We start from the raw sequence: 23,556 nt of genomic DNA on the forward strand, positions 1-23,556 counted from the left end.
ATTGGATATTCCTCTGGATATGTGAGGAGTTTTAACTGAGTTATTTGAGACAGGAAGAGCCACCCTGAATGTAGACCACACCATGTTACGGGCTGCACCATGCATATTGTCTCACATTGTCGTGAGAAGTCACTGGTTTCCATGACTTCACTAGAAAGAAACTGGAAACACATATTCTAGCCCGCCCCAAGCCAAACCACTTGCACCTTTGTTGATCTGAAAGGGACCCACACTCCACTATAATATCTGAGAGGAGAACGACTTTTCTGAGCTCTTTGAGTCTTATTAATGAATTGTTAAATTGGAAGGTAGTCTTTAGTATCTCAATAGAAATGCCACAGATAACTTTTATCATAAGAAATAGCAGGTATTTTCTTTACCCTTGCCAGCTCTAGCACACATTGAAAACACAAAGAATACAAATTTATCTTTCTTGCTGAGTTTGAAGATTTTCCTCCCCCAACCCTAAATCTTTCCTCCCCCGCCCCCTTTTTTTTTCTCACACCATCCTTCAAGCTCTCAGCATATACTCAGAGATGAAAAGAGACCTTTGTGATGATGAACTGTCTTTTTCAACTTGACTGGACTGAAACAAGTGCCTGGAAAATTCTTAAAGCACACCTCTGTGTGTGTGAGAGATGATTACATAAGGAGAACTCTGACCTAATGAATGGATCAGTCCCTCATGGTTCCCTAATATGATGGCTGTATTGGAAAGAAATGAAAAGTGGGAGGATGGGTATGGTTGAAGGAAGTAGTCATGGGTGGGATGGTCTTGTGAAGCTCTACCCTGCCCTGGTCACTTCCCATTTCTCCTATCTCTGCTTACTGACCACCACCATGAAGTGAGCTGCTCTCTTCTATTGTGCCTATTGGCTATAGTGAACATCATATATGGCAAAATAAATCTTTCCTTCTTTAGGTTGTTCTTATATTTGGAGCACACAAATGCAACAGTGATAAATACACCTTGGATACCTTTCATTCCTTCTCTTTTATCTCGGCAGTCCCCAGAGAACCCACACAACTTCCATGTTTGGCCCACAGTCAGTTGGGCAACAGATTGTCCCCAGGACTCCCCTCCCAGCCCCTTCCCTCCTGCCTGGACAGAGAGTTAGAAGCGTCTCACATGACACTCTCATTGCCTCCCCGACCCCTTGATGCCCCCTTTTCTTGTGCCATGAGTGACTTGTAGGGTTTCCCCAGACTGGGTAGAGTCAGCTCAGCCTCCTGCAGCTCCAGCTCCCGTTGGGACAAATGCTCAATGACAGCCGCTCCAATTGAGTCCCCCAGTACATTGGTCATCGTACGAAGTCGGTCACTGGTGGAAGATAAATAGATTAATGGGGGTCTTAAAAAGCTCCTTTAAGAACCAAGTACAGACTAGGAGGGCTTCCAGTCTTATTCATAACCACATGACCTTGACAGGTCCAACTCTTCCTCAGTTTTCCTTCCTAACAATATCATCCCTGAAACCCTCAGAGCTATTCTTTGATATGTGATTTTTGTTTGTAAATATGCTAACTTAGAGGTGGTTAGATATGAGAGTCTGATGCAGACTGTTAGATGTTAGGATCTGATAGAAAATCTTAGACATGAGTGTTTGATGCAGACGATCGGACTTGAATGTTTGATATAGACTGTTACACATAAGTCTATGTAGACGTAGGACAGGTTAGATACTGTCCATGTGGAATTTTAGTCCTACTGTACAAATGGGACCTTTTCTTGCCCACAAATCCCACATGTGGATGAAAATCAACATTTCACATGAATTCCATGTTATAAAAAAAGAAGGAAGAGAGAGAAGGAATGGTAAAAGGACAAAGTGATGCAGGAAGGAGAAAGGAAGGAGAGAGGAAGGAAGGAGAAAGAGAAAGGAAAGAAAGGGAAGGAAGGAAAAAGAGCAGGAAAAGAAGGGAGGGATGGGGATTAGAGAGTGGCTCCTCCCTGCTGAACTATTGGCGACTGATAGAGTCTGTGAAAAGAGGAGTGCTGTCTTCAGGGGCACACCCTATGGCATAGTCTCAAACCAAGACACACAAATGGCTCTGCTCCAACTCAGTCGGTCACAAATAAAAATGGGAATGTGGGAAGGAGAATTGTAAGGAAGAAGGTTGACAGGGGTGAAAGGGAGTTAAGAGAGAGTCAGGGGAGGATTGTATACATTTATGAAACTGTCAAAGAACAAATCTAATTAGTGAAAAAGAACAGAGGAAAGGAAGGGAGGAGAGAGAGAAAATGTGCCTGGTCAGAGCATTCAGATTGTAAATCCACCAAAAGTCTTTTGTCCATCAACACAGATGATTTTATAAGCTAAAATTTTTCACTATCTAATGCAACGGGTAACCTGTGTTTTCTTCTCACTTCTAAAATTCTTCAAAATTAACATTTTCACTAAGAAAAAATATTTTAAAATTTTTGAGTTCAAAAAAGTATGTTTGAACACCTTTGTATGGTTTCTACAAGAAACAGGCTGAAGAGAAGTTGGCTGGCTCTTGGACAGAGTCCTATTCTGAATCCTCCTCACTCCAGGTCCCAAAGATAATAAATCTATGAGCTTGAAGTCTACAGACCATCACTAGAAGACATCCCAATGCCTCCCTCACCCTCTAACTTCCTACAACTCTGTCCTTGCAAAATCCTTTAGGAAAAAGTTATAAGAAAAGATAGGCCCAGGATTAAACCCAAAGCAAACTCACAGGAACCAATCCACAGCTATGATCAGTGTGATGTCCTCTGTGGGCAGGCCGACAGATGTAAGCACAATCACCATGGTAACCAGTCCTGCCTGGGGGATGCCAGCTGCTCCTACACTGGCAGCTGTGGCTGTGATGCTGCAAACGAGAAGAGAGTCAGGAATCCAGGAGGAAAGAAAGAACAGAAAATTGGAAGATCAGGCAGGAAAGAGCATCTTAAATAAAATTCCCAAGCTAACACAGAAAGAAAAACATTACATTATCTCACTTTTGATGTGAAAATATAATTTAAAACGCTGATGTCACAAAAGCAAAAAGTGTGATGCTGGGCAGACTGGCTGGGAGATGGGAAATATCTGTCAACAAGCCAAAATGTCTAGAAAGCAGATGAATGCGTTCTGGGGAGTTCTGGGATGAATGTGCATCATGGAGAGTGTCGGCTAATGACACTGTGTTTATATTCAAATTTTTCAAGAGAATAGACAAGTCTATTCTCACCATCAGAAAAAGAGAATGAGAAAGGAAGGAGGGGAGAACAGAAGGACAGATAAGAGAGGGGAGGGGAAGGAGGAGAAGGACAGGAAGGGAAGGAGAAAGGGAAGAGAGAGCCAGAGGAGGGGAAAGAAGAGAGGAGACTAGAAAAGGAGAAGACATCAGGATTAGAAGGGAAAGCGGAAAAGGCCAGGAAGGGAAGGAGAAAGGGAGAGGAGAAAAGAGAGGAGAAGAGAAAATGAGAGGAGAGAAGACACAGGCAGCAGAGGGGTAAGTAATGGCGGGGGGGGGGAAAGGACAGAAGAAAACTGTAGGGGGAGAGAGATATAATAATCAGCCTGACTGTGATGACCATTTTACAAAAGCACACATTCAGCAAATAATCATGAAATGCACCTTAAATATATGCAACTTTTGTTAGCTATCATTCAGGATGGCTGTGGCTGGAAAAGACTGTAGCTATTTTTTTTTTAAGTCAGCAAATACATCTTACCACGCTGGAGGTAAGAACATTCTGGCCCATCTTAGGTTTTGAGTCTATTTCTTTCTTGATGGTTTTTTAAGTTATTTGTTTTCTTAATTTCATAGATAGGAATCTTTGCCTGCATGTATGTTGTGCACTGTATGTGTACCGGATGCCTATGAAGGCCATGAAAAAGCATTGGGTCCCCTGGAACTGGAGCGATAAGGAGTTGTAAGCCATCATGTAAGTAGTGGGAATCAAACCCAGGTCCTCTCCAAGAGCAGTAAGTGCTCTTAACCACTGAGCCATCTAGCCAGCCCATCAAATATTTTTAAAAATAAAAATAAAAAGAAAGCTAAGAGTATATCTCAGTGGTAGAGCACCTGTCTAGCATATACAAATCCTAGTTTCCATTTCTAGTCCTGAAAATTAATATGAAGTTTAAGTAGGATCTACTGGGTCACGAGTGGCCTATGTTAAAACTCCAATATCAAGTCTGACCACCTCTCCGCCCATTTTCTCTGCAGTTCCAGAAACATACAGATTGGAAGCTGGCAGAACTGTCTCTTGAGAGGCTTCATCCACCAGTAGATGCAAACAGATGCACAGGCCCACAGCTAAACATCAGGCGGAGCTCAAGAAGTCTTGTGGAAGAGTGGAGCATGGAACTGAGCGAGCCAAAGGGGTCAAGGGAACCATGGGAAGAGCTACAAAGTCAGCTAACTGGGCCCATGGGGGCTCACAGAGACTGAACCACTAGCCACGAAGCACGCAGGCCCTGGATGTGGGCCCCTCACACACTTGTAGTAGATTTGCAGCTTATTCTTCAAGTGGGTCCTCTAACAAGTGGAGTGAGGGCTGTCTCTGACTCTGTTGCCTACTATTAGATCCACTGCCTGCTGCTACCTGAACTGCCTGGTCGGGCCTCAGAGGGTGAGTATGTGTTTAGTCCTGCTGGGACTGGTTGTTCCAGGGTGGGCTGGTACCCAAGGAGGCTTCCCTTCTCTGAGGAAAAGGGGAAGCAGTAACAGAGGGAAGGATTTATGAGAGTAGGACTGGGAGGAGAGGCTGTGGGGCTGTGATTGGGATATAAAGTGAATTTAAAAAGTGATTATTGAAGAAAAACAATGCAATATCAGCTCCAATTGCCCAGAAAGGTGTGATACGTATTGTAAAGGCCACTAAGATTACCAGGAAAAAAGTAGCAGTGCTGTCCAGGTGCCAGCTCTCTTCCTAGGAGCTTAGGAAAGCTCTTTCTAGATTCGATAGCCATTCACATAGAACAAGGGGGGATGATTATCCCAGAGGATGCTTTATCAGAATGGTACTTGAGCAAGTACTCAGACTGGCATTAAACAATGGACTTCAGGGTGAGAATACTTCATTCAGGAGCTTTACACATAGCACATGAACTCAGAGCCTCTCCTGCCTCATCAGAGGAATGACAGACAACCCCTCCCTTCTCCTTGTGAGCAGGACAGAGCCCAGGACAGTGCCTATTCAGGTTTCATTTCTGTTGCTGAGATAAAAAACAAATTAACTGCCAAAAAGAAACTGACTCCAGATTCTGCCAAGTTGACAATTAAAACAAGCCACTACAGTATCACATCATTAGCAAGATGAAAAGATTCCAATCAAAACTGAAGTATAGGGACTTGAGAGATGGTTCAGTAGGTAAAGACATTATGCTGTCAAGCCTGAAAACCTGAGTTCAATCCCCAGGTCTCACATAATAGAAAAAAAATGAATCCCATGAGTGGTCCTCTGACCTCCACATATGCACTGTGGCACACACACACATACACATGCATACACATGCACACACACACATACACACATATACGCATATATATATATGCGTGTGTGTATGTGTGTGTGCATGTATGTATACCACACACACATGCAGACACACACACATGCACACACATACATACACACACACACATACACACACACACACACACACACATGCTCTAGCAGAGGACCCAAGCTCTATTCCTAAAGCCCACATCAAGGAGTCACCTGTAACTCCACTTACAAGGAACCTGAACCCCTCTTCTCACCTTGGAAAGCACCTAAGCACCTTCCACACATGTAGCAAACATGGACTCATATGGGCACATATACCTACACACAGAATAGGAAAAACTTTTTAAAATACTAAATGTGGTCTCTACTGAACATGTATCACACTCACACCCTTATAAAGTCAACACATTATTTCATTACCAGGCACATGCCCACAATCCCAGCAACTCAGGATCCCAGGCCAGTGAAAGAAAGAGAGAAAGAAAGAAAGAAAGAAAGAAAGAAAGAAAGAAAGAAAGAAAGAAAGAAAGAAAGAAAGAAAGAAAGAAAGAAGGAAGGAAGGAAGGAAGGAAGGAAAGAAGGAAGGAAAGAAAGAAGGAAGGGGAAGAAGAAAGAAAGAAAGAAAGAAAGAAAGAAAGAAAGAAAGAAAGAAAGAAAGAAAGAAAGAAAGAAAGAAAGAAAGAAGGAAGGAAGGAAGGAAGGAAGGAAGGAAGGAAGGAAGGAAGGAAGGAAGGAAGGAAGGAAAGAAAGAAAGAAAGAAAGAAAGAAAGAAAGAAAGAAAGAAAGAAAGAAAGAAAGAAAGAAAGAAAGAAAGGAAGGAAGGAAGGAAGGAAGGAAGGAAGGAAGGAAGGAAGGAAGGAAGAAAGAAAGAGAAAGAAAGGAAGGAAGGAAGGAAGGAAGGAAGGAAGGAAGGAAGGAAGGAAGGAAGGAGGGAAGAAAGAACGAAAGGATGAAAGAGAAAGGAAAATAGAAATAAGGAGAAGGGAGAGGGAGAGAAAGATCATATGATGGTTATCTTAAGTCAAGATGTGACTATTATATAAATTTCCAACAAAGAAAATACTTTCCTTCACAGAGTTTGCATTTTCATTCTTGTGTGATAGACAAACAATAAACAATATGAATGGGAAAAAAAGACAGCCTGGAATCAAATGTTATTGAGCATCCTGATCCTTTCTCTAAAATACTAGAGACCACAAATGTTTCACAGGTTACTTTCTTATTTCATATTTTGGGATATGTGCATGTACATAATTATGTATCTTAGGAATGAGATGCAACTACAAACAGGTCACACAGCCTCTGTCCTACCCAGCTATTGACATCACATCTCACCTGATTGTGGTGATCTGACCAAGGTTGAGTTCATAGTTGTTGACTTGAGCAATAAAGATGGCTGCCAAGGCCTCGTAGAGTGCAGTGCCATCCATGTTGACGGTGGCCCCCACAGGCAGCACGAACCTGGTGATGCGGCGGTCCACGCCCAGGCCCTCCTCCAGGCAGCGGAAAGTGATAGGCAGAGTTGCAGAGCTGGGGGAAGAGAGCTCTGGAGGCTGAGAATAGGGAGTTGAAGGACAGGGCAGGGGAAGTAGCAACAATGGGCCAAAGGAGGGCTCCCTCTAGCACCTGGAGAGCAGGTTGGAATCTGAGCAGGGAGTGCAAACAGAGGATGACAGTTGGGCATGGGGAACTGGGACTCCTGATGCAGAGAACTTATGGTGGGGATTCCCCAAAAGAAATGACTCTTGCCCCATTCACATCAATGGTTTATGGCGTGAGTCCCACCCAGACTGTAAATGTAATGGTAACTTTGTCCACTTGGCAACCAGGAATTACCTGGAAAGAGTCTCAACAATGGGTTACTATAATTGGCTGTCCTATAGGAATTATCTTTGGGAGATGGTCTTAACTAATTGATACAAGAAGACCCAGGCCATAGTAGATGTATTACCTAGGCAGGGGTCCTGGTATGGAGAAATCAAGCTAAGCATAAGCAAGTTAACAGCAGGCGGGCATGCATTTAGTCTCTGTTCCTGGGTGTGATGTGACTAGCTAGTTCACGTTCCTGTTTTGACTTCCCCACAGTGATGGGCTGTAACATGGAATTGTAAACCCAATAAATCCCTCCACCACCTCTGCTAAGTTGCCCTTTGTCGGTGTATTTTTTCACAGCAACAGAAGTGAAAGTAGAGCAGGAAAGGTGTAAAGGTGTTTGTCTGCACTGAGAATCATCCACAAGAACCCAAGGTCTCCCCTCAGAGGAGTACCACCCAGAGTACTTTCATTAGCTGGTGACTTTAGTGGAAAGAGTAGGCATTTCATTTGGTGTCATTTTGTCTGCAAGAACGGTGCCCTGTGTGGTCAGCTTTATGCCATGAAACTTGAAGCTTGGACTCATAGAGTCTCTGGCCTTAGAAACAGACAGTGTCTATAGGGAAACACCCAAAGCACCTCAACCTTTCCCAAGATCAGAAACAGCATAGGTCGAATACCTCCATAGTAATCAGATGAGTTTAATTCTGGGTATAGTATAATCAATCCTAATTAACCACAGATTAAAAATCAAAAAGCATTCTCCATTACCATGAGCACAATAAAATATTTCTTCTCTCTGTTTGGGTCTGGGGATACTTTCTTAAACTGATTTGAATTTGGATGATGAGAGATAAGGGGGGGATCACTTTATCAATCCTCTAAAAGCACAAACAGAAGAAAGCCAAGACTCTGAGCTGACAGTACTCCCAGAGTAAACTCTTGATGCTTGGGAAAGGTACTCCCAAAGTAAAATTCTTAAACCCAGAATTGGCAACTGGCTCTCCTATAAACTAGAGAAACAAGAAAAGAGACAAGGCAGTCAGGGGAATAATCACAGGGTAAATACTATATCCTCAAGTATAGGCCACCTGTAGGGAGTTTCAAGAGTCCACTCCCTTCTACTGTACAACCAGAAGAGGTGTCTGGGCAGGTGGAGAGGAGGATACCTAAACAAAACCAATGAAAGATGAAGAATGGACCCAGGGAGAGTACAGGGAAAGGCCATACCTGGAAGAGGTACCCATGGCTGTGATGAGCGCCTGTAGCATACCACCGATGAAAGGAAAGGGGTTCCGATGGGTGACGAGGAAGTAGATAAGGGGCAACACACCCCCAGCATGAAGGAATAAGCCAACAATGACAGTCAGTGTGTACATGCCCAGCTGACCTCCAAGGACAGCCATGTCTTCCATTTCCAGAATCTTTCCAGCAATCAGGAACAGGATGCCCACTGGTGCATACCTGGGTAAGGCACATATTTATTAGGGTGATCTTCCTCATAGGTCTAGAGCTGGCATTCCCAAGGCTTTTACCCATATAGGGTTGTGGAGCCAGACAGTTCCTATCACAAAGCCCCCAACCCCACCCATCCTTTCCCAGCCATCAAAGCCAGCACTGGGACACTGAGGAAACTGTCCTATGGTTGTGAGTACTTGCTGTTCAATGATGAAGATCTGATTTAAGACACCACCAAACACACTAGGCAGCTCAAAACACCTCTAACTCCAATTCCAAGGGATCTGGAACCTCTTTCTGGCTTCTGTGGGCATCCATAGACACATCTGCACATCCACTTACACAGACACATTCACATACATACACACATACAAATCAAATAAAATAATTTTAAATAGCACTGGTGTTAGGGTTTTCTTTCAAACCATTGTCCCCAAAGGCTCACATGTTGAAAGCTTTGTGCCTAGTGGGACCAGTGTTCTGAGGTGGGACCTGTGGAACTTCATGAGAGTTCCAATCTCTGCTGCAAGTTATTCATTGATGAATTCATAGCTAAATGAACTATTGGGAGTAAATTATAGGGAGATCCTAGTTGAAGAAATCAGGTCACTGGAGGTGCCCTTGAAGGATATATCTTCTCCCTAGTCCCTCACCGTCCGCCACCCCTTCTTCCTAGAAGGTGTGAAATTAGCAGCCTCATGAACTGTATTCATTCACCATCATGGCCCAGAAGCAATGCAACCAACCAATCATGCACTGAAACCAGCATAACTGTGAGGCAAACTTAAACCTTTCCTTCTTTAAATTGGTTTTCTTGGGTATTTTTTCATAGCGGCAGAAAGTTAACTAATACAATTGGATTCCATGAATATATCTGCCTCCCCCTGGTCACCTCACTGTTCATTTGATCAGCAGAAAAGTTCCTACAATGCCAAAGCATGCAACCTTTGGGGTCTTTTCCTCATTGAGTTCCCTTCCAACTCAACTATTGATGATTATTCCCTTCAGAATTCCATCCTTAGACATTATTAAGACTGAATTGGTTTAACTGAAAACAGCCCCCATAGCTAAGAGGAAGTGGCACTATTAGGTGATGTGTCTTTGTTGGGGTAGGTATGGTCTTGTTTGGTGGAAGTATGTCACTGGGGGTCGGCTTTGAGGTTTCAGGTGCTCAAACCAGGCCCAGTGTGTTTCTCTCTTCCTGCTACCTGTAGATCCAGACGTAAAATTCTTGACTCCTTCTCCAGCATCATGTCTGATTGTACACTGCCGTGCTTCCTGCCATGATGATAATGGACTAAACCTCTGAATTGTAAGCCAGCCCCAATTAAATGTTTCCCTTTATAGGAGTTGCCATGTTCGTGGTGTCTCTTCACGGCAATAGAAACCATAAGGCACTAACACATCCCCTATCTCTGGCCTTGGCAACTTCCACAAATTGTTGCCTGTGCTAGTTTGAACTTTCAAGTAGACACAACCTGAAATCACCTGTGAATAAAGTTTCAGTGAGGAATTAGCTAGATCAAGTTTGCCTGTGAACACCTCTGTGGAAGATAGTCTTGACTGCTAATTGATTCAGGAACATCCAGACCATTATGGGAAGCACCATTTAATGGGCTTGGCCCTGGACTATGTAAGAATAGAGGAAGCTAGGCCGAGTACTAAGCAAGCAAACAAGCAAGCAGTTAGGGGATCGTATTTTATTCTCTCTACTCTTTCTTGGCTGTGATGTGATGTTTTAAGCTTCTGCCTTGTCTTCTCCACAGTAATGAACTGTAAACTGGAAATATGAAGCAAATAACCCCTCTGCTGCTTGATGTCAGAATTTTATCATAGCAACCAAAATGAACGTAGAATACTCCTTGTCCAAGCACTCTGGGTTTCTCAAGCTTTGCTGGTTCTCTTCCTTGTGCTTGATTTCACTCTCCTCTTCACGTCCAGTTAGGTTCTCCCTCCCTTCCAGGGCCAGCTGGCTTCCTCACTCCTCATCTTCCCAGGCAGTATCCACTGCATATGCCTCCCCTCACCACTGACTGCTTCATATTCCTAACACTTCACTGATGTAGATTTACTACATCACCTGCTTTGTGTTAAATACAGGTGACCGACATCGTTTCCTCCTAGAGTTTTGTATCTCTGGGTTTCACACCTGGGTGATGTCTGCTAGACAAATGATCTACTGAAGGAGTGAAAGTTTATTTTTTAATTAGATCTCCAATCACAGGGTTAGGGAGATAACTTGGTGGTTAAAGAGCTTATCATGCAAGCATGAGTATCAGAGTTTCAATCTTCTAAAACCCATGAAGTGCTGGGTTAGGCATTGCAGCAAGCCTCAGAAGGAGTGGGCTCCCTCAAAGCACTTTGATTAGCAAGATGAGTCTGTTCTTTGGGCTCTGGGTTTAATTGAGGGATTCTTCTAAAATGAGTAAGGTGAAGGCACTGTGGAGAATGATTCCCAACATTATCCTTGAAACACACACACACACACACATTCGTGCAAAAATAATATACATACACATGCACATCACACCATTCCCAAATGTAGAAAGGAAAGAAAGAAAACAAGGCATGAGTAAGTGTACGTAAGCAAATGGATAAATGGACCATCTGAGGGCGTAAATGAGAGAAATCCACATGCATTCATGAATGGACAGGGCTGGGAATGACTCTAAGTAGGATGGAAGACTGTAGGTGTAGCTCAGTGGTAAAGTGATTGATTCTCTAGTATGTGTAAAGCCTTGGTTCAACCCTAGCACTTAAAAATAATCTGGAGCCAGAATGGCTCCACAGATAAAGACTTACATGTTCTGCCAAGCCAGAGGACCTGAGTGGGACCTGAAATCCATATGGTAGGAGGAGAGAACTAACTCCAAAAAGTTTACTCTCTGATTTTCACATGCATGCTGTGGTATGCATACCCACACAGATACACTCAGACACCATAAATGAGAGACCGATGATTGATAGATGATAGAATTATAAAGTAGTAATTGTGAAATGATTTAACTAATGAATGGATTTATCAGTGAATGAACATATCAAGGAGTGATTTAACTGATGAATACGCAAAAATAGATGAAATAAGATCAGTAGGTGCTAGAACGAGGCTGATTTCTAGCTGATGCTAGAAAGATGAGAATAAATGAGTGAATGAAAGAGACAGACGAGGAAATGCAGAAGAAGCGAATCACTGAAAAAGTCACTTCAGAAAAGAGCAAGCAAATTAATGAGCTTATGGGTGAATTAAGCAATGCGGAAGCATGTCCCAGGATGTTCTGGGCTACAAAGGAAGACTTCTCTCAAAAAAGCAGTACAATGAACTCCAGCAATGGTAGCTGTCTGCACAAGATTGCCGTGATTCAAACAAGTCACCATCCAGCATGGTGTGGGAAGTGACTGACAATCCCCAGGCCTAGCTGAGAAACTGTTTTGATGCTTTATGGCTGCTAGAAGAGGAAGAGTCAATTTTTCTTTATGAAAGTGGTATCTTGTAAACCGCCCAGACTCAATGGCCGACCCCCTCAGCCTCGTTCAGACAGACAGCTCTCATTGGAATCAGCGCAAGATGTAGGAACAGACAAGCTATATGCACGCGAGAATATAAAGTTGGAATGGGGTCATAAGAGTCTGAGAGGTTACAGGGAGAATGAGAATGTGGATATTATCAATTACATGCATGAAATCCTCGAAGCACACATTTTAAAAAGAAATTAAAAAGTGGGTGACCCTGCGTGTGGAAAATGAGCATAGACAGATGAGTGAGTGAATGAGTCTCTGAGACAATGCGCAAATGTGTGAGTGAGTGAGTGAGTGAGTGAGCGTGTGAGTGAGTGTGTGAGTGAGTGAGCGAGTGAGTGTGTGAGTGAGTGAGTGGGTGAGTGAGTGGGTGAGTGAGTGAGTGGGTGAGTGAGTGAGAGAGTGAGTGAGTGTGTGAGTGAGTGAGTGAGTGAGTGAGTGGGTGAGTGAGTGAGTGGGTGAGTGAGTGAGTGAGTGAGTGAGTGTGTGAGTGAGTGAGTGAGTGAGTGAGTGACTGAGTGACTGAGTGGGTGAGTGAGTGAGTGAGTGAGTGAGTGTGTGAGTGTGTGAGTGAGTGAGTGAGTGAGTGAGTGAGTGAATAGGTTAATGAGGTCATGAACAGATGAATAAATCACCACAGAAAGATACGGATGAACAAATGAGCTATATTAACTAATGCACAGATGTATGACTTGACCAAATGTCTGCAAGGGTCCCATTGGCCCATCTCCATCACCCCCAGGGACCACCACTACTCACCCAGACACAGGGACTCACCCACCACTCACCAGATGATGATGCCCACCAGCCTCATAATAGCCTCATTGAGGCTGTCGAAGAAGTCCCTCAGGACACGCCCTTTGTGCTTCATGCCACCGATGACCAGCCCAAAGGCCACAGAGAAGACCACGAGGCCCAAGGCGTTGATGCCATTGGCTGAGCCAGGCACAGGCACAGTCTCCTCGAAGCTTATCACCTCCTGCAGGGTGCCCAAGGCCCGGGTGACATTTTCCAGGATGCTGGTTTCATTCTCTGCTGAGGATGGGGGAGAAATGGAGGCCCCCAGCTCTGACCCGTTGTCTGTCCTTACAATCGTCCTTGTCACCACTCGTGTGCTGTACTGTGTCTTAAACTGAAATGCAGGGAAATTGAGGCCAGATTCAGTATTAAGGCTAACTTACTTGTAGAAATCCTAAGAATAGTCATGCCTCAAAAAATAGATAAATAAATAAAAACAGAGCTAGGCGTGGTTAGCATTCATGAGGTCCTATGTTCCATCCTTGGTGTTTGTGTGCACACACACACACACACACACACACACACACAAAGTAGAATTACTCTATATCCCAGTAAGCCCACTGTTGAATATATAGCCAAGGAAAATAATTAAATAACTCAAATACAAGTTGAGCATCCCTAATCCAAAAATCCAAATCCACGGCAGACAGGATAGCTGAGAGAGTAAAGATGCTTCCCACCAAGGTCAATAAATTTGATCCCAAGCTTCACACAATAAAATTGAAGAGCTGACTTTGTAACCTGGCCTCTGATCATGTGCACCATGGCACATATTCACAACTATACCTAACTGCGCACACAAGTAAATAAAGATGTAACAAAATAAGTAAGCAAAATAACAATCCAATATCCAAAATGCACCAAAATTGGAAACTTTTTAAAGGGGTGTGTGTGTGTGTGTGTGTGTGTGTGTGTGTGTGTGTGTGTGTGTGTGTGTAGTATGCTTGTCCAATTGGCATGATTTGGATATTTAAAGTCTGCAACAGTTGTCACCCATACTGGGAGGGGATGGGTACTCTTCTTTTTTTTTTTTTCTTTTTTCTTTTTGTGAATCAGCTGCTTTTGAGTCATTGCTGCTCCTGTAAGTAACTCCTCACCAACACACCCATTAGAAGTCCTACCAAAAATGTACTGGTGTACCAAGTTGGACTTTTGGTACAATCATTACTTTGATCTGTCACGAGGTGAGCAGACCTGTGTGTTATATATCCCCCACAAAAAGTCTCACACACAACTCCTCAGCATTTTGTGAATCCCATGTCCACAGACGCAAGCAACCATGGATTGAAAACACTTGGAAAAAAACATTTGTGCAGTGAACAAAGGCAGATCTTTGTCTTGCTGTAAGTCGCTGAACCAGTGGTTCTCAACTGCGGACTGCGACCATCAGAAGACACACAGTTCCTACAGTCTTAAGAACTGAGATGCCACTCGGTAGGGAAATTATAAAGTAGCAACGCAAATAATTTTATGATTTGAGGAACTGTATTAAAGGGTCACAGCATTACCAAGGTTGAGTGCCACGGCTTTAAACAGTCTTAAAGGGGACAAATGCTACCTGCATATCATTTCCATGGTTAGCTGTTCTCCATCATCTAGAGATGATCTAGAGATCATCTGCAAATTCCACGCATTTTTTTATATAAGAGACTTGAGCAGCAAAGATTTTGCATCCAATCTTTGTTAATGTCAAGGGATAATACAGTTTTCATATATGATAATACAGTTTTCATATATCAGTTTAAATTTTTAATAAATATATTATTAAAGAAATGAGTCACTGAATGAGCAAGAAAACTCACAGCAGATAAAAGTCCTCACTGCACACAGGCCTAAGGACCTATCTGAGTTGGATCCTCAGAACCCATGGTGGGAGGAAAGAATGAACTCTCAAAAGTTGTAATGTGAGTTCTATATCCACACCTGGCATGCCTTCATGTGCACACACAGACACAGACACACACACACACACACACTAATAATAATAATAATAATAATAATAATAATAATAATTAATAATAGAAATTAGCAACTGACATTTGCCTAAAGTAAATGAGCCCTGGGTTTTGTCTTCATCACCAGGGAGAAGAAATGAGTAAGTAAAAGGGCATTAAAAACCAAAGCCTGAAAGAATGGATAGATGGTCTGCATCTTTATGTCTGCCCTTCAATAAGGGGGTTGATAAACACCGCCTGCTAACCAAATCTGGCCAGCGACTTGCTTCTGTAAATAAACTTTTAATTGGACATGCTGCCTGTGGCTACTACCGGCCCTAAGGTGATGCTCAGACAGATTTTAGGCTTTCTCTCTCTCTCTCTCTCTCTCTCTCTCTCTCTCTCTCTCTCTCTCTCTCTCTCTCTCTCTCTCTCTCTCTGATGTCTGTGATCAGATGTCCCAGAAATGCTACCCCAGCTTCCCAGCCTCCAGAGGTCCAATGCCCTGGCAACATTTTGCATCAGCATCCTAGACACAGGAAGTACCCTTATTCTCCCAGTGTCCTCCCCAAGGACCCCTACCCACTCTTTCAGCCGTCTTCGCACCCTTCTGGGGGAAGCAAAGTCTCCCCACCCTCCATCCCTCCTTGATTGAGCCATGAGCTTCTTCCTAACCTGTTTGAAGCAGGCCTCCACAAGGTTAGGTGGAAACATATTTCTGCACAAAAACATCAGAGAGAGGAAAGTGGTTAGATATTTTAAGGGAGCCAAGGAATACTGCAATCGTAGCAACGACCATTGTATCAACAGGCAGTGTAGAAATGGATGGTGTGGGCCAAGTACTAAGTAAAGTTCCTGCCCTACACTCTCTGACATGAACCCTACAGTGATCATGGAAGTAAACAGTATTCATGTCTCTAGCAAAACTAAAGGCCACAGGACATCACCCAGACCCACAGAGATGCTCAAGGATGCAGACGGCTCTTACCACAGACTGACAATAGCTAGGCCCCTCCAGAAGTCATGCTGAAATCTGATTGTCATATGGTAATGTTGGGAGGTGGAGCCGTGGACTAAAAAGGTTTATAGATTAATAGGAGGTAGCCTTGTTCAAAACAGGAAGCTCTTTGTGATACGCTTGTTCTAGCTAACCAGCATATGTTCTCCGCCATGTTAGAAGGCAGCGAAGAGGCCTTCACCAGACGCTGGTACCAAGTTCTTGGATACCCTAGATCCCTAAATAATGAGAGAAATGAAACTCTGTTTATTGTTTTGTGGTTTTGGGGGATTTTTGTCCTTTTTTATAACAGTTTCCAGGTCACTCTTATTTAATTTTAATATATTTATTAAATTTTCAATATCTATTTATAATAGACATGCTATAGTCTACATGTAGAAGAAGGTAGACATCTTGTAGGAGTTGGGTCTCTCATTCCACCATGTGGATGCCATCAAGTAGGTGACAAGTGCCTTTATCCACTAAATCATCTCACTGACCCTAAATTTTATTGCACTTAAGAGTGTGTGTGTGTGTGTGTGTGTATGTGTAAGTGTGTGTGTGTATATGTGTGTGTATGTGTGTGTATGTGTGTGTATGTGTGTGTATATGTGTGTGCATGTGTGTATGTATGTATGTGTGTGTATGTGTGTGTCTGTGTGTATGTGTGTGTATGTGTGTGTATGTGTGTGTATGTGTGTATGTATGTGTGTGTGTCTGTGTGTGTATGTGTGTGTCTGTGTATGTGTGTGTATGTGTGTGTGTGTGTGTGTGTTTGTGTGTGTGTATATATGTGTGTATTTGTGTTTGTGGGTGTATGTGTGTGTCTGTGTGTGTATGTGTGTGTCTGTGTGTATGTGTGTATATGTGTGTGTATGTGTGTGTTTGTGTGTGTATGTGTGTGTGTCTGTGTGTGTATGTGTGTGTGTATGTGTGTGTATGTGTGTGTGTTTGTGTGTGTATGTGTGTGTGTGTATATGTGTGTATATGTGTGTGTATGTGTGTGTATGTGTGTGTGTATTTGTGTGTGCATGTGTGTGTATGTGTGTGTATGTGTGTATGTGTGTATGTGTGTGTGTGTATTTGTGTGTATGTGTGTATGTGTGTATGTGTGTATCTGTCTGTGTATGTGTGTGTATGTGTGTGTGTGTATGTGTGTATGTGTGTATGTGTGTGTATGTGTGTGTGTGTGTGTGTGTATGTGTGTGTGTGTGCCCCACAGCATGTATGTGAAGATCGAAGGCTGGCTTGTGAGATCCTGTCCTCTCGTTCTACCAGGCAGGTCAAGAGGTCTGAATTCAAATGGTCAGGCTAGGCAGCGAGTGCCTTGACCCACCGAGCCATCATCCTATTGCCCTTGGTTATTGTATAATATTGTATAATAGTCACAGGAAACACCATGGCGATTCCTAAACTCTTCCAACTCCGCGTCAGTACTATAGGAGCAATATGGCTAGCTTTGACTTAGAGGCTGACAAGCAAAGTCTTCTCAGACTAAAAGAATCATTTGCTCACCAAAGGAACACCTAGCCAATAGCAGCTCCTCTTACTTACCCAGTCCTAAGATACCACAACTGTCTCCTCCCCAGCCTCAGAGTGCAAAGATCATATTTAGATGTAGCATATGGGCAAGGACAGAAAGTGTGTACCCAAAATGGCAACCGACAGTTGCATCCTTTTCCACACTAGGTCCACCCGTCCATGGTCTCTCACAGAGAATTTTTGCATGTGATCCAGAAGTCTCGACAAAATGAAAATGTCACCTGACCAGGTCCATGAAAGCATCAGCTGTGGGGACAGTCTCAATTCGGCCCTCACGGTGCAGTCCTTCCTTGGAGCCCTTCCCAGGATGTATGATGGTGACCATTAAGATGCCGATGAAAACTGCAATGACTGTAGTCACCATGTAGTACACAGCTGCCCGCATTCCCATCCGCCCTGTCGCCTTGTTGTCCAGGGATGCCATACCTAGAAGAGAGAGAGTGCCGTCCCTGCCGCAGCAGCACCCATACCCCTCTACTCCTTCCCCATCTGCTCCACCCACTACAAACCATCAGCTCAAAATCACTGCACATCCCTTAACCAAAGGTGCCCACAGAAACCACGTATGCTAAGAGTTATTATACAACTGCTTTTATGCTATTATGAATAAGTGTATTTTTTGAAGAAAACATAATATATAGTTTTATATATTATATAAATTAATATTTATGAACTATAAAACACACAACACACACATACATATATATACTATAAAACTATATATATGTATATGTATGTGTGTATATATACATATGTATACATATATACATATATGCATATACATATATACATATATGCATATGTGTGTGTGTGTATATATACATATAAAACTAACATATATATATACATATAAAACTAACATATGTATATACATATATGCATATGTGTGTGTGTATTTATATACACATATAAAACTAACTTATGGGGGTTCATGAAAAAGGAGGCTAGTCTGATAGCTCAGTAGTTAGGAATATATACTGCTCTTACAGTAGACCCAAATTCTATCAGCAGTATTCTGTGCCTCATAACCACTCCTAACTCCAGCTCCAGAAGATCTGATGCCCCCTTCTGGGTTTCAGGGGCACCTGTATTCATGTGCACGTACCCACATAGACACATAATTAAATAGTAATAACAAGATAAATATATAAAGGTAAATAAATGTTTGTTTTGCTTTGAAATAGAATTGTACAGTGTTATTGGATATACTCTATGATCTAGAGATGATGTGAAGCAACACAGGATGAGAGGCACAAGTCATCTGCAAATACTGCAGCATTTTATACAAAGGACTTCAGCATGCTCGGTTTTGGTATCTATAGAGATCTTGGAACCAATCCCCTGATAGGTCAACCAAAGGATGAGTCAGTTTTTATATCTTAAGCTAAAACCATATTTTTAAATAAAAATATTCCTCAAGAGATGAGTAACACTGGGCCAGCACTGTAGACCTGACTCAAAGTCAAATCACTCACTACCATATACATGGTAGGGGAGGCGCACATACATGAGTATATGCCACTCCATTTTTTTATCCCAAATAACTCCAGCAAATACAGTACCTCCCCTCTACTCTAAACCAACCCTCCAATTCCTGTCCAACCCTCTACTGATCTGTTTGCACCATAAACATTACAGACTTTCAAGTCTCCATCCCATGGTCCACCTCAACCATCGCGTCCCTCCAACCCACCTCTTTCTACACTCTGCCTGGATACTGTTCATGTTGTGGCTACATGCCCCTTCCCAGTCAATGCAACCATTTAGCTGTTTGAAGCATACTCAGGGATACAAACAGCCTGCGCTTTTCCCTTCCCCTAAGAATAATCCCCAGCAGAATGGAAGCTTCCTCTTCCAGAAAGGCCCCAGAGTCAGCAGTAGTCAATGCCTGGTTAATGTGGAGATTCAGACGAAGACAGAATGAGAGGTGAGGAACGAAGTTACTCACACTTCAGAGAGCCCCGCCCAGAGGTATCACAATGAGAGACCAGCCTTCCTCTGAACACACATCTTTGTTTAGCTTCTTTCTCCACCCTGCCCTGCTTCCCTCACTTCCTCATGGGTTTATCCCTTGATGAGTCTCTTGTTACCAGACCCCCATGTCAGGCTTGGCATCTAAGTAACCCAACCTAAGAAACCAACATTTTAAACCTTGATTATTATTTCCATGCCTAAACCTAGAGGATGCTAAACACCACCTGTGGCTAAATCTGGTGCACTGTTTGCTTTTGTAAAGTTTTATTGAGACACAACTGGTATGGATAGTTTTCATTGTTTTTTTTTTTATAATTACAAAGAGGTCTAACTTATTTTATTTTTTTTAATTATTTTTATTCGATATAATTTATTTACATTTCAAATGATTTCCCCTTTTCTAGAGTCATTAGGAAAAGGGACTTGATGGAGGATTATTTACAACAGATGGACCTGTGGGCATGTCTGTGAGATGTTGTCCAGATTTCATTGACTGAGAGGAGACAGACCCCCTATTGTGTGCAGTACAATTCCCTAAGTAAGGGATTATGTGCTGTCTATGGGTCGAGATGGAGCTTGATGCAAATCAGCCTGTGTCTGCTTTCTCTCTGTTCTTGGTTGTGGCCGTGATGTAACTAGCTGTTTCAAGTTCCTACACTAATTTTCCTGAATGATGGAGTCTAACTTGGAACTGTGAGCTAAAATAAACCCTTTCTCCCCTAAGTTGGTTTTTGGCACCTTTTGTATTTTATTACAACAATATAAATGAACTTAGGATAGCAGCCCTGTCCATGTGTTGACATATTGCCTATGGGTGCTTTTCTATTCCAAGATCAGAACTGAATCATTGCAATGAAGATCAGATGACCCTTGAAGCGAAAAGTATTTACTATCTGAAAGCAAAGATGCCACATAACTCTTCCACAGCCCCTTCCCTTCCCCCATCCTCCAACCTGGCACCTCCACCCCACTCACCTCCTACAGGGCCACCCACACCCCACCTTTTACTCATCTACTCCATATGACAGCTACCATTCCTGTTTCTCCCGTCTCTTTTTCTCTCTGAAACACTCTGAACACTGGCAGGATGGTATTTCACTTCAGGAAAAAGAAAAAGAAAGTTCTTGGGATGCACAGTTCATGTGACAGCAGGACCTGAGCAAGACCCAGGCATGGCTTTAACTGATGTTGGGAAAAGGCTCCCATGGTTGGAGTAACCCTAGATCTTTTCTCAAGATTGGGCTCTGCGTGTGTCCTCGAGATGCACAGTGGCTTGGGCTCTCACCTGTGACAAGGCTGGAGACAATGAGGGGGAGCACCAGCATCTGCAGCATCCTCATGAGCAGCTCACCAGGAAAGGAGAAGTACTTGATCTGGCGGTAGGAGAGCTGGTACGGGCGCAAGGCAAATGCCAGGCTGACACCTAGAACCAGAAGGGAAGGGTTCATGGCATGAACTATGGATCTCAATCCCAGGCAGGGTCCATTCATCCAACCCAAAGAAGGTGTGCGGTGAAGGGTGAGCAGTGAATATTCTATGAGGGTGTACATTTATGTGCATGGATATTGTGTGTGCTTGTGGGTGTTGTGGGTAGGGGCACGTATGTATGTGAGGGCGTACATTTATGTGCATGGGTATTGTGTGTGCTTGTGTGTGTATGAGTAAGGGCACATATGTATGTGTGGGCATGTGTAAAAGCGTGTGTGCATGGGTACTTGCATGGTTATGTGTGTGCTAGGTATGAGTGTGCATTTGTGTGTGCATGGATCTGTGTGGACATGGGTGTGTTTGGCCTAATACTGCCTGTATTGTAACGTTAATTAGCACCCCCAAAAATTGCTCACCCAAGTGTCTGTAGCTTCTGGGAACCTGCCCCCCCCCAGGTGGTTCTGATTGGTAAATAAAAATTCCAACAGTCAATAAGGGTGTCCTTAGGTAGTAAGGACTGACAGAAGCAGGTTTTTGGAATTCCCCAGGGCCAGGAAAGGAGGAAGAAGCTCGGCCATGCTGGGAGAATGTGGAGGACAGGAGAGACTCTGAGCCTGAGAGGAGTGCAGGGCAGAAGCATGGTCACCACACAAAGAAACCAGGAGAGCGCGGCCCAGAGTGGGTCCTGGGCAGCCAAGGTAGAATGTAGAATTTAGTAAGTGATAACTCGGGATTATCAGTGGGGGGGTGGGGGGTGGTGCATAGAGGTTAGACAGCTGCCTAGCTATTGTGCTGATAAAGACATATTAAAATATAAAGGTTGTATGTGTGTCTTTTCATTCAGAAACATAAACCGCTGAGGCAAACACACCAATGGGATGTAATAAATCAAAAAATATTTCTTCAGGTATGTTCATGGGTATGTATGTGAACATGTGTGTGTGTGTGTGTACATTTATGTGAGCATGGGTATATGAGTGCATAATGTGCTCGTGTATTTGAATGAATGGGTGTGTGTGCATTTGTGTGTGCATGGATACATGTGTGTGTCATGTACATCGTGTATATGTATGAACTGTACAAATGTACAATGGTATATACCATAAAATGTATGCAAATGTATATGTCTCCACCTATTTATGCATGCATACACATGTCTATGTGACAGTGTACATTCAACTGTGTGCATAAAGTGTGACTGAATACGTGGGCTCACATACAAAGATAAGCGCATGCACTTCTGGGGTGTGTCTGTGTTATCGCTTTCAAACGTGGAGGTTATGTATGCAATTAGACTCCTAAGTATGTAAATGTGAATGCATATATGAGTATGAAAATGTTCACAACGTCTAGTACAGTTGGCTCCGGTATCCTCAGGTCCCACACTATCAAATTAATCAAACATATGGACACCTTTAGAGGAAAAAATATTATATCTGATCATAGTTTTTGAGGAAAAGGCCAGCAGAGGGTAATTAGGTAAGAGGGGTGAAGGAAAAAGAATATGATGAAAGCACGGGGGTAGACATGAAGATGTCATGATGAAACCCATTATTTTATACAATATACACATTTTTTAAGTTGTGTCTGTTGAACATTTAGACTTTTTTTTCTCTTGTCTATATTCCCTAGAGAATACAATATTACAACTATTTAACAATGTAACTAGTTACATTGCTTTGGGTGTTACATGTAACCTAGAGAACAAGATAATCACAGATCCTATACAAAAACTAACCCCATTTTATTTAAGGGACTTAAGCATCCACAGATAGCAAAAGCTTGTGAATAATTAAATCCCCGGATACCCAAATCATCACGTGTCTTAAATAAAATGGGGTAGCATTTGCTGGAACCAATCTCATAAGAGTATGATAGATAACTGCATATTTAGGCACGTGTGCACAGTTTATGGTGTCTGCACCTCTAAAGATGCACCGTGCATCTTTCTCTGTGTGCAGTCGTAAAGTACATGTCTGTGCAGTGTATTGTTTGTGCACATACCGACACATGTAAGTAACATCACGTCGCGTTCGTACAACTGTGTTTGCCTGTGTGTATGCATGCCCTCTCTGCCCATGTCCTCAGGAGGGCTGTGTGGGATGCTTGTAAAATGAATGCACTGGAGACAGGCAAGGGGCAGTTAGCAGAGGTCCCGCCTCCCAGAAGCAGAGCTCACCAATGATCACAGCGCTGACTGTGAGCAAGATGAAGGCGTTCCGGCGCAGGAAGCGCCGCACGTGCTCTCGGGTCATGGTCTGCAGGCGCAAGCGCGTGCGCAGTGCTCTCTGCTGCAGACTGTCCTGCAGGCCCTGCAGACAGCCCCCGCCAGCACCGCTCTCCCTCAGGAACAGACTGTTGCCGTGGCTGCTCATCGCGTCTCTGCGGGGGACAGAGGAGACAGAGGTGAGGGAGGAGTCCGGGAAAGGAGTAGGTGGGGTGAAGGAATAGCATTGCAGCCCAGAAGCCAGGGGAGGGGCGATGTCAGAAGAATGCTTGAGACCCGGCTCCGAATGGGATTCTGTTTTCATGCCTTAGCAGCAAAAGGTGAAGGCTTTCGAACCTATACACCAGAGTAGGTGGTTAGAGACAGGGTAGGGGGAAAAAACAAATACTGCCCACCTTTAAGGCTTT

The 23,556-nt window shown here is 43.3% G+C and overlaps 1 protein-coding gene across 1 annotated transcript; it reads right to left on the minus strand.

Moving 5' to 3' along the window:
* Window positions 1–1,125: 1,125 nt before the first annotated feature.
* Slc1a6 (solute carrier family 1 member 6) lies at window positions 1,126–23,297 on the minus strand. The gene is made up of 9 exons (XM_052165395.1): window positions 23,102–23,297; window positions 20,780–20,917; window positions 17,742–17,946; window positions 15,657–15,699; window positions 13,038–13,381; window positions 8,506–8,739; window positions 6,799–6,993; window positions 2,703–2,837; window positions 1,126–1,321 (listed from the first exon to the last, which is right to left on the minus strand). Exons 1-9 carry the CDS (start codon window positions 23,295–23,297, stop codon window positions 1,126–1,128), a joined length of 1,686 nt encoding a protein of 561 aa, XP_052021355.1.
* Between the last annotated feature and the right edge of the window lie 259 nt (window positions 23,298–23,556).

This window comes from Apodemus sylvaticus, chromosome 20 (assembly GCF_947179515.1).
Source record: "Apodemus sylvaticus chromosome 20, mApoSyl1.1, whole genome shotgun sequence".
NCBI classification, from domain to species: Eukaryota; Metazoa; Chordata; class Mammalia; order Rodentia; family Muridae; genus Apodemus; species Apodemus sylvaticus.